This window comes from Pimephales promelas, chromosome 4 (assembly GCF_988280905.1).
Source record: "Pimephales promelas chromosome 4, fPimPro1.hap1.1, whole genome shotgun sequence".
Classification (NCBI taxonomy): domain Eukaryota; kingdom Metazoa; phylum Chordata; class Actinopteri; order Cypriniformes; family Leuciscidae; genus Pimephales; species Pimephales promelas.
The window spans coordinates 34,198,948-34,211,004 of record NC_142772.1 but is presented as its reverse complement, the minus strand read 5'-3'; the positions used below and the strand labels follow the sequence as shown (position 1 = coordinate 34,211,004).

Genomic DNA, 12,057 nt, shown 5'->3' with positions numbered 1-12,057 from the left:
AAAAATTTTAGCTTTTTTTTTTCCATTAAAAATTATAATAATTGTATTTATCCAATGAAGCTATTGTAAGTTTAGGAGTGAATCCTATTTTCTGTACACACATGGAACAAAAACAGGAGATTCACACAAAGAGAGAGAGAGAGAGAGAGAGAGAGAGAGAGAGAGAGAGAGCAGCACCACATGAGAATGAATCTGTCAACTAAGGGTATGTTTACACGACAACGATATGCTTAAAGCGGAGCCGTTTTCCGATCCTCATTCACACAGATCTATGTAACGACGAAAATCGCTGTATTCTGCTGCCAGGCCACTAGATGCAATGAAACACTGTAGACTGAACAAGTAATATCCATGTGCATGACATCATCGTTTTCAGATTTGCATTTTTGTTGTTGACACTGAGATTGTTTTCAAAAACGTGTACTTCGAAACCCGTTTTCAAAAGTTTACGTTTTTAGCCACCCAAAACACTGTATAAACGCATAAAGAAATGTACGTTTTTAGGCCACGTTTACACAAAGCCGGGTATTTAGCGAAACAAATATTTTCCCCCTCTCCGTTTTCAAAAATAACATCGTTCACACACCCGCATAAATACGCCGTTGAGCCCCATCATATCTATGCCAAACCTATTGGCGGCAATGTAGGGAGAAAAATAAAGCCATGCAAGCCAATCAGAATCCTCAGAATCGACAAGAGAGAACCTAAAACATAACCGGCGTTTTCAGAAATCTCCACTTTTGCCAGAGTTTTTAGAAATAATCGTTTTCTGTGATAAAAACGGGGTTTTCGTGTAAACGAGAGGCCAATCCGCAGGGAAATATCTGCGTTTTCCCTTCATGTAAACGGGGCCTAAGTTGAAAACGGTGTCGTGTAAACAGCCCCTAAAGCCTAACAAAATTGTCAAATAATGTTAGAGTCGCTTTGAAGGAGTAACAATAAATATCTAATGCCACACAACAGCAACACAGACATGAAGAGCCAACAAATAAACATTAGATTGAGTATTTGCAGGAAATCATCAATTCTAATCCCACCAGCAGCAACAGTTCACCACAAAGCATTCATCAGGAGACCTTCCATTAAAACAATGGGGTTTAAGTGTGTGAGTGAGAGAGAAAGAGGCAAATAGAGAGTGAGAGAAAGCGAGCAAGAGAGGTAAAGCATGTGGGAAAAATAAAGATGCTTTAGTGTGAGCGCGTGTTATTTGTTTTATAGAGAGTGTATGTGGCTTTTGGCTCGATCACAATTGATGGGGGGAAAACCTAATTGTGACCAACAATACATTGGCAAAATAGAGCTTCCTAATCAAATTGAGAAGCAGGGCTCTACTGCACTTAACATTACATCTACTCTGTACATGCAAAAGCTATAGGTGAATAGATTCCAAACAGTAGGACAGATATTATTTTATGGGGCTTTCAATGGTTTAGGAAAGCCCATTAATTTCAAAAGAACAATAAGCCCACCAAATAGCTATAAGAGGCATCCCTTTAAAAAGAACACCGTTTGTTTGCTTCCAATATAAAGGTTTAAATGGTTACTGCATACTTTGTATTTGTACATTTTTAGATGCATGTTTGCAGCCAATCAAGTTGAATGCATTCTGATTGCAGATGATTCATTAAGCAGGTTATGTGCATCCACCTCCATGGAGACAAGTGTCCAATGGATATCATATAATAAAACCGCAAGCCAGGGTCCTTTCAACTCATGAACTGAAATTTGAATTGAATTGACCAAGTGCAAATTACAGGAAATAGACTTTAATAATTGCCATTCAAAGAAATTCAACACAACAGAAGAATTTCAATAGTTGAATACAGGTCTTATGATTTTAAAAATAATAATTCATTCTGATTCTGATTATTTTTAAATAGTTATACTGTACCACCTATGGCCCTATCATACACCCTTTGCAATGCAGTGCCAGAATATGCAATGCAAGGCAGCCTAGTGCAAGTGTTTTTTGCTAATTTCAGCCTGACGCAGATATAATTTCCATGTCCTGCGCCACGTTGTTTAAATAGCTAATTAATTTGCGCCCATTTGTGCGCCATGAAACCGAGGTGTGTGTGGGCTCATTGTTAGTCCGTTGCTATTTTGGGGCAACTGAAATAGACGCGCAATTTATTTTTGCTATTTAAAGAGTGCGTTGGTAATGTGAGCCTATAGGGCTAACTCCGTAAGTGTACACTTTGTACCATAGAAAGCTGTAGACCATGCGCTTAAATCGTTAAAATAGGGCCCATTATGTTTCAGGAAATAACCCATATGTTGTATAATATGTGGGCAGTTCATACTGGAAATTGAAATAAATATTATTAAAAACTTAAAAACACTGACAGCAGTTGAATTCCTTTGAAATTCAATTAATTCAATTTGAACTATTTGAATTTTGTGAATAATTCTACAAATTAAGTTACTGAATTCAAGATGATAGACAGATAGACAGACAGACAAATGTCATCTTTATAGCAACCTCGGACAAGGCATTCCCACACACTTGGGACTAATGTCTCTGATTTCAGACTCACCCTGACAGCACCCCCAGAACCAAGTTGAGCATGAAGAAAGAGCCAATGATGATGAGTGGGATGAAGTAGAGCCAGTTCCAGAAGTTTCCTGAAGCATCGTTGGCCTGCAATGAGACAAAAGTTATGGAAGTAGGAACTGAGAAGAAGCACAGGTACAGAGAGAATAAAACATCAGTGCAAGAACCTGCGGGAGTTCTCGCGGTTCACTAACAGCCCCTCTAATAATCTCTTCAGCAAATTTCATGATAGCACATCCATATCTATACAGCTGTAATCTTTTGTATTGTCCGGGTAATTGGTTTTTGGGTGAGATACCATAGTCTTTTTCAGTGTAAAAAAAGGAAATGAAAAGCAATCTGCTCTACTGGTCATCTCTCTGTGAAGAAAATCCTTCTAGACTAGTGAGAGGAGTTTCACTATGCAGCAATAGGCCATTCACAAAGCGTTTATGAGGAATGCAAAAACAAGATTTCTCCTAGTGGTCATTTAATTGCAAATTGCTCTCACATATCGTCTTGTAATTGTTAAGGGATCAAGGAGAGTGCTGATTCAGCACACACATACAGATCTCAAACCCCCTCCACTCTCTTACACAGATGTTTCTACAGCAACCAGCTCATAGTGCCTACCTCGGTCCCTTTATCCCTCTTGCTTTAGCTTTTAAATTGATTTTTGGCAAGAGCGTAAAGCTGTCAGAGCCAAATTTGCAGAGACAAGATTTTTTTCCCGCGCATGCGTTGTGGCGCTCTCGTGAACTCACTCACAGGCCCACACAGAAGAAAATAAATAGTTTAATTGTTATTTTTGAGGTCATGTCTCCCCGTCTTATTGAATTCTTTCTACACATGTATAGTGTCTCAGGCAAATGACTGACTTTGCACAAATCAAAGCAAACCTTTTTAATCAACTTGTTGGAAACATATTACGAGCTCAAAATGATTATTCTCACACTGTTTTAGAGCAGGGGTCTCCAATACGTCACTCGCGAGCTACCAGTAGCTCATGGCCTGATACGCTGATTTCACGCAGCCGTCATTTTGAAATCGAAAGCGAGGCTCCGGTGGGAAGAACCCAGGAAGTACAGATATACAAAAATGCCTTGGGTGAAAATAAAGAGGGTGAAACTTCCGGTGAGGCGGCGGAAGTAGCATTCCAATGGTATTTTGTATGTTAGTTAGCGAAGAGGCTATCTGTTTTTCTGAGAATTATTTTACTATTTAAAGACGCAAATCTTTATGAGAGATGTCGTTACGGAGGTCAGGGACAACATGTGCTGTTCGCGGTTGTACGTATAACCGGACTAAACTAATTCAGTGGCTTAAACGTGATTGTTTTGAATATAAGCTGAAAACGAAATCAGAGTGATCCTGCCAACGACTGTAGTTTCCATCACCTCCCAAAAGACGACGAATCATCCTGTGTACATTTGTTTAAATTCTTAATATTCTATAAACTCTATCAGCATGTGATTGGCTGTTCGCTACTGATGTTACACCTAAACTCAGGATCAAAACCTGTGTTGACAGAATACCAAATGTGCCAGTTAATGTATTCAAGTAGCACATTCATTTATAATTTTGAATAAACTCCAAAGCACATCAATGACTAAGTGTGTATTTTTTTATTTTAATTGTTTGTCAGCTCGCACAACTGTCTGTCACCATGCCTTGATGAGTACTGATTATTAATGTTATTATAATACTCCCAATCAACTACCGCGGAGGGTAAAGGTACTGTTATTTCACCCTTTTGAATTTCGTTGAGGTTGTGTTCCCACATCGTTAGCTAGTTTGGATCGCTATAACTTGAATGACTGTCAACTGTTGAATGAACGAGTGTCAAGCATGTCAAATCGCGCTTTGTTTACTTCAAACCGGAAGTCGCACCCACTTTTGACGCAAGGCCTCATGGGGCGTAGGAAACTTGTGGATACCTGTTTGACCTGTGCTACAAAACTGCTCTGTAGCACCAGTGTTATGTGCAAAAAAAGTTACCATACAGTCCTGCTTTAGGGGCTCTGTAGTAAGGCAACCAGGATACTTACTTTTTAAGTAAATAAACCAACTATTTTTTACAGCAAGAAGTTGAGAGAATGCCAAGAGTATTTACAGTTGTAATTCATAAATAGATATACTGTATGAGCCAAAAATGTAACAATATATTTATTTTTAAATATTAAAAAAATAGTTTTAAATGTAAAAAGCAATAAAACATAAGCACAATGTGCAGGGGTATATGAATAACGCCCATGATTATTTTCTTTTTTTCTTTCTTTTTTACTAATCAGCCCTGTTATGAGACAGTTTTTTCTTCATTTGTTAGTTGTTGTTTTTAAAAAAAAAATATATATCTATTTTAAAATATTTCATTCAAATATTTTGAGTCGTTTCTCAATTAACATTTTAGATGGAATATAAATTTCATGTTAGCAATCAAATACTATGTGCATTAATATGTATTTATTGCAACTGAGGCAGAACAACTGTATTGTGTGCAGTCTGAAGAACTCAGGCACTGTAATGTTTGGAAAAAATGTGTAACTAAAAATACATTTGAATAGGCATTGCCAACTAAAATCATACACACAAAAAATGTTTTTTGTATTTTGTGTGTGTGTGTGTGTGAGCATTTCTAAACAATAATGAATAATAATAGTGTGATAAATAGGGTAATCGAGTAAGCACTGTTGGGGCATGAATAAATAAAGCTGTGTTACTGTTTTTGTTTCGCTGCTTGCATTTATGCTGTTGTTCTTGTGTTTGTTGACACCTTCAACTATTTGTCATGTTGTAATAAGATTCCCACAAAAGAGAATTAGAGATTTGATTCATCTCCTTTTTCATTAATGAGACACAGCAGAGTCTAAAGAGACATATATTCTCTTAGCTGAGAATAACTTTCTGTGCTTAGTTATTAATATTCAAGTGGGATTATTATTATTGTTTCTATTAATGTCTTTTCCTCACCATTAACATATACTGGGATGACAAGTTGACTGACTAAAATTGAAAAAAGGTGCAGGTACTTTTAGAGTCATTCTGCATCACAGGGGAATCCAGTAATTCCAAAAGGAATCCCTACAATCAGGAATTACCTTCAAAATTCTTTAAACGATACTGCAGTGTTTAACACATGTTCATGATGTGTTGAATCAAGTCAACCCACTGTAATTTCTCAATTCCAATAACATGACCCCCTTTGTCATCCAATATTATCCTGTTGTAGTGTATCTGGACTGTGCCAGTTTGACTCTTGCATGCTTTTAACCCTTTGACTCTTATCCGTAACTCTCTCTTCTGGCACCACAGAGTCTGCGTTAAAACTGCCATTGAAAGTTATAATTTGCCTAATTCTGGAAAGAATACAACATATTCCTGTATGTTTGCATGTTTGGACTGTGACTGGAAAAATCTGTGTGGAATCGATCCATCCTATAATTCGTTGTGATTGATTATTGATATATACAATTGATCTAATTTTGAAACTATAATTTGTTGCAGTCAGTTATCCAAACAGGCCGTTGGTAACTTTTCCCTTTACGGGAAATTTTAATCGATGTATGCGATTACTGGACATATTCTTGACCAGTCATTAAAATTATATTCCTTTATTTGAGGTAAGAATCGCTACACTGTTGTTATCCACTGTGTTATTCAGTAAAAAGCCAAATAAAGAAATGAGAAAATAAATACTTTACAATGTTAAGAAAATCTTTAGGAAATCTTTTGTAAATGTTCCCAAGAAAAAGTGTCTGAAACACTAGGAAAAAAATGGGGTGAAAAATGTTTTTACAAATTGGGTGAAACATTACTGCTCTGTTCCAGACCTAATGAGCTCAAGACATCATAAGCTAACATGAAAGTAAGTACATAAAAAATAAAATCAAGCAAATGAAACAACAAAAATGTCATAAACATAAATTTACACAACCATTCAAAAGTTTGGGGTTGGTAAGATTTTTTTTTTTTTTTTGAAAGTCTCTTGTGCACATTTATTTGATGTAAAATATAGGAAAAGCAATAATTTTGTGAAATATGATTAGAATTTATTTTTTCCTATGGTAATATAGTATAAATAAAATAAAAAGCAATTTAGTTCTGTGATGTTAAAGCAGAATTCTCAGCATCATTACTCCAGTCTTCAGTGTCACATGATCCTTAAAAACATTTTCTAATAGGCTGATCTGCTGCTCAAGAAATATTTATTATTATTATCAATGTTGAAAACAGTTGTGCTGCTTAATATTTTTGTAGAAACCATGCTACATTTTTTTCAGAATTCTTTGATGAATACAGTATATATATATATATATATATATATATATATATGAAATAGAAATTTTGCTGAAGAAAAGTATACATTTCTTTAAAAGAAAAACGATATAGTGTACATGTCATTCAACACTGAAAAGAATCAATAAGTACAATAGTTCAGAGTATGTCAATATGGATAATTTTACCCAATAATTGAGCATACTGTGCTTAGAGTAATCACATCATGAAAACTTCATTGAAATCAATTGAAAATCAATTCTCCAGCATGGAGTGAAACCGGTGGGGTGCAGTTACTTCAGCCTGTAGTATGTAGATTGTTTTAAATAAGTAATTTATGACCAGGTCACCAGTTTTTGGAACAAAGCTGCTTATGTGTCTCCAGATAACACAGAGGATGAGGAAAAACGGATACCAGCTTCTAATTTTCCACTGATGTAAAGTTCTAGTGTCCGGGATAATCAGATTATCTCTATGAGAGCCAAGGTCTGGATGCTAAGATCTAGAAACATTCATCTGTCATTAGACCTCTCATCAAGCACCCCAGAGGACCGAAAGGCCAGTTTGCAGAAGAACACTTAAGGAGGAGAGAAACAGAGAAACAGTGTGCTATTGCTCAAGAGTGCAGTCATCCAGCGGTCACTACACTCATAATTGCAGCGGACTGCAAAAACAATCTGCACTATGTCAAGTACAAACTACCAAAGAAAATGTTTATTTTCCAAACTTGTGGCTTATTAAATCATATCATCCACAAAGGACACCCGCAAAGATAAAAAAAAAAAACAACAACAACAGTATGAATCTCACTTCCAACCTCACACATACTAGGAGATTGAGTGCAGTACGAATGAAAGAGTTTATTTTAAAGGTGCCTGGTATTCCAGTAAAACACATGAACAGACAGGACTTGGCACACAAACTGTGGTTGATCCAAACACAATCCATCTTTAACAGCAGATTGATCAATAGGGCTATGATACTAACAATGCTGAATGCCAGGGAACATGGTCCTCATATAGCACACAGATCACCCTGTCAGCTGAGTGACTGCACAGCATCACATGGCCACCTGGTAGACGCTTCTGTTTAGAGTGCTACAGAGATACGCATTCAACACAATCTGACATAAATAATACAATTACACACAAACAAAGTCAAAGTCTAGGGTTAAACCAGAAAAAATATTACTGTGCTTGCTTGGATTCAAACCTGGGGCCGGATTCATAAACACATGGGATTTTTTCTCAATTTAATTAATAATGAGTCTATAAGAAAGAAAGTACACAACTTAATTAAAACTCTCTATATTATACTCAGCCGGACTGAGTGGCAAAACATCCTACAGCATGACTGCTACTTTCAGTAGCCACTTTCAAGAAACTGCTGAAGATGTATCTTTTTCGACAGCACTTGATCCTGCAATACTAATACTTTCTCTTTTCTCTTCTTTTCTTAAAAAAAAAAAAAAACTGTTAAATTTACTGGCTTCCAGTCCAAACCCCAACGTAAACTCCACGTAAGACAAAGAAAATCAAACTTTTGTCTAGTGCAAGGCGTCGGAATAAGTCGAGACTCAACATCGGGAAGGCTTTCAACAAATGGAGAGAGCTCCGGTCTGCTCTAGGGCTCAAACGGGATCTAAAGTAATAACTTATATTGTTCATGAACGTGTTTCCATAATAATACAATCATAAGTGGATACAGTAAACACATAAAACAGTTCAACATGGAGATAGATGGAAACAAAAACCGAAGTTCTCTACCACCCCCGTTTTTCCCCTCACACACACAAAAGTGTGTAATTTACTCAAATGCCTTTCCTTTCATATATTCAAAATGACTTGGATGGAGGGGCAACATGGCGACCAACATTAGAACCCCTTACCCGTATGTGTTTTCAATGGCATATTATACACTCAGGAGAATATTTTATTACAAGAAGAATGAAAAAAGAATGTCATATACACCTCGGATGACTTGAGGGTAAATCATGGGCTAATTTTCATTTTTGGAACTATCTATCCCTAACTATCCCTTTAAGAATATTTCATGAATCTTGTCCCTGGTCTAAAACTGTAGTGATTAAAATTAACATAAGTTGTTATGAAATAACCAGAGAGTTCTGAAAAATTCATTGCACATGCCCCAAAAATAACTGGATGACAGAGCTGAATATTTCAGAGATATTACGCCATTTCTCTGGCTACTCTTGCAAATGAGCTGCGCACTGATTGAAGCCTATCAGAGCTCTATTAGAAATGAGAAAATGAGAAAAACCGAGGGGAAGCATATTGATCTCCGGAGAGAAGCCACTGATTTGTTACATATACCCTGCTTTTCAGCCTGGAATCTGTAGTGAGGAGGAGACCTAATTAGAGAGGAGACAGCTGACGTTAACACACAAAAAAATGCACAGTAGTAGTATTTTTAATGAAATGTCTGCTTAGCAAAATGAGGGTATGTGATTGGGTGGATTGTCTGTTTAGGGTTTTGATGTTGCGGATATATGATTTGATGTGATTGTTGCATTAAGAGGAAAGCACATGTATGAACTCAAGTGCTGTGCTCTTTATATTCTTTTTCATATTCTTTCTGAGCTCTCTCTCTCTTTCTGTCAGGGAATTGTCCCTGATAAAGATGTCAACAGGGAGATGAGATATATGGTGAGCATACCACCAGAACACTCCGACTCGCCACGACCTCATCTAGCTCAAGTCATCAATTCATCCAAATGGGAGCTCTTATGCACAGTCAGACAGGAATACCATGCTTCGTCAGTGTTTTACAACAGCACATACAGTATTTGTGTTCACTCTTCACTATTTTTAGACTTGCATCAATACACAGTTTACATAATATTTCATATTTTATTGCAAGAGCACACAGTTCAACTGTTTTGGATTGTCTAAAGGTGCGGTGTGTAATTTTTAGCGGCATGTAGTGGTGAGGTTGCGAATTGCAACCAACAGAAGTTACTGTGGCTGACAGGAAGAGATGTTGTCGTCTGAGACAGCAGAAAGTAGCTAGTTAAGCAATGAGGTTTCTTTACAAAGATAAATTAAGAAATTAGGTTTACTTGATTATTCAATAAAACAATATTTTATTGTGAATATTATTGTTACTTGTTCATCATTGCGTCTGTGTTTTCTTTGCTGACTTTGGCTAGCTTCTTTGCATGAAGAACAACATAGTGATGAAATATTTGTCCATTCAGGGCTACTGTAGAAACATGTCGGCACAAAATTGCGACTTAGCATGTAAGGGCACCCGTGGTATATGTAGATATAAATGGCTCATTCTAAGGTAATAAAAACATAACAGTTCATTGAGTAAGGTCTTTATAAACCACTGAAAACATAATTATGTATATGGTGTTGCATTTCTGTCAACAGATTCTCCTTAAGAAAAAAAACGTGGCTGACGTGTATCTAGTGCGTCCATGTATTCGGGTTCCAAAAAACATGGCTGGGCTTCCTCTGTGTCAAAATCCTTAGACATGTTTGCGTAGATTGCTTTGTTAACAGCAAGCTAGTATCAATGATGTATTGTAAAACTATACTAGACTAAAACATCACCCTCAGACTGTAAACGAAGCTCGGGCGCACCAGATACATGTCAGCAGCGTCACTGCAGACTCGTGAACGCAGATTGACAACTGAACCGTAAGAGAATACAATGATGAAAAAAGTCGTAGTTTTTGTTATTTTTGGACCAAAATGTATTTTTGATGCTTCAAAAAACTAACCCACTGATTTTACGGAAGTCCTACTTTGATTATGTCTTTATTTTCTTTCTGGACAAGGACAGAATAACGTAAATACATTTTCAATGGAGGGACAGAAAGCTCTCAGACTAAATCTAAAATATCTTAAACCGTGTTCCGAAGATGAACAGAGGTCTTATACGGGCTTGGAACGGCATGAGGTGAGTCATTAATGACATAATTTTCATTGTTGGCTGAACTAACCCTTTAATAAATACATATTCAATTGAAGGACAGAAATCTGTCAGATTTCATGAAAAATATTTTCATTTGCATTTTGAAGATGTAGGATAGAGAATGAGTGGGGAGTTTGGAAAGACATGAAGGTGAGTAAATGAAGACAGATTTTCATTTTGAGGTGAACTATCCCTTAAACAAAACCTACATTTGTTATTTGTATAAAAGCATTTTTATAAACTCCATTAACTAATGAAGCCATCAGCTCAGCGCAGTTCTACATACTCATAGTATCACAAGAAAACACACTGAATTGAGGAAATATATAAAAGGTCAGTGAAAAGAAAAGCATTATCTAAATTAAGAACAGAAAAGGTAGCAGCTTAGTCATATTTGCCTCTCCCTCAATAAACTGTATTAAAATGCCCCCTTACTCCACTAAACTATCAAAAGGCAACACACAACCCCAGCAGACCAGCCTGCTCCATTAGCTAGTGCAGTATCATGTTGCAATGGCCCTTAGCTAACCACAGGACCATTAGCCTCTATCCGTCTATCTTATCCCTGTCATTCCTGATGCTGCTTACCACTTCAAGGACCAGATGTCTGCTTTATCATTCAATTAAACCCATATATACACTGTCCATACCATCTGAGGACAAAACTAACAGCAAAATGAACGCACAAAGCGGACATACTTACCTACATACTTACAAGTAAAAATAGTGAGCCAATCATCGTGAGGAAAAATAAATAAATAAATAAATAATAATATAAGACTTGCATTTTGTTTATCAAACTAATCCATTTCAGTTCCAATCCAGATTTTTTTATCCTATACACACATTCAGTCCCACTCACAAACTAAAAATGTTTTTACAGTGTGAGCTATCTTGCCTATAGGGTACTAGAATCACCACCAGATTTTAGGATTCCTACACTAATCATGAGAATGAGTCTTGTGCTGCCAAACGGATGTCTTTAATCACCACACACGCAGATTCCTGTCAGAGGGGTTTTCCTTAATATTGCTCTTCCAGAACCATCAGAGGTCTTTAACAACAGGATTTCGAAGTAATGGCAGGAAATGAGACAAACCAACATAAGGACCAGTTTCCTCTCCTTCTCAACATCTCAATAAAATATAATCCACATTAGCATTTCGGACACATTCTAAAGATATTTTATTCATATATCCTTGCTTTCGGAAACACTCACATTCTCTCTCTTTCCGTGATGGATAGCAGACCACCCGCAGATTTTATATATCCTCCAGAACCGCTAGGCTAAATTCAACACTAATAGC

General features: G+C 36.7%; 1 protein-coding gene across 8 annotated transcripts in view; it reads right to left on the bottom strand.

Moving 5' to 3' along the window:
- Window positions 1–12,057, bottom strand: part of cacna1ba (calcium voltage-gated channel subunit alpha1 Ba) — a 107,433-nt gene that overhangs the window by 64,783 nt on the left and 30,593 nt on the right. For all 8 annotated transcript variants that reach the window (XM_089130332.1, XM_089130331.1, XM_089130333.1 and 5 more), the window contains one exon: window positions 2,538–2,641. In XM_089130332.1, coding sequence (XP_088986458.1) covers window positions 2,538–2,641 — 104 coding nt within the window. The remainder of the gene's footprint in view (window positions 1–2,537; window positions 2,642–12,057) is intronic.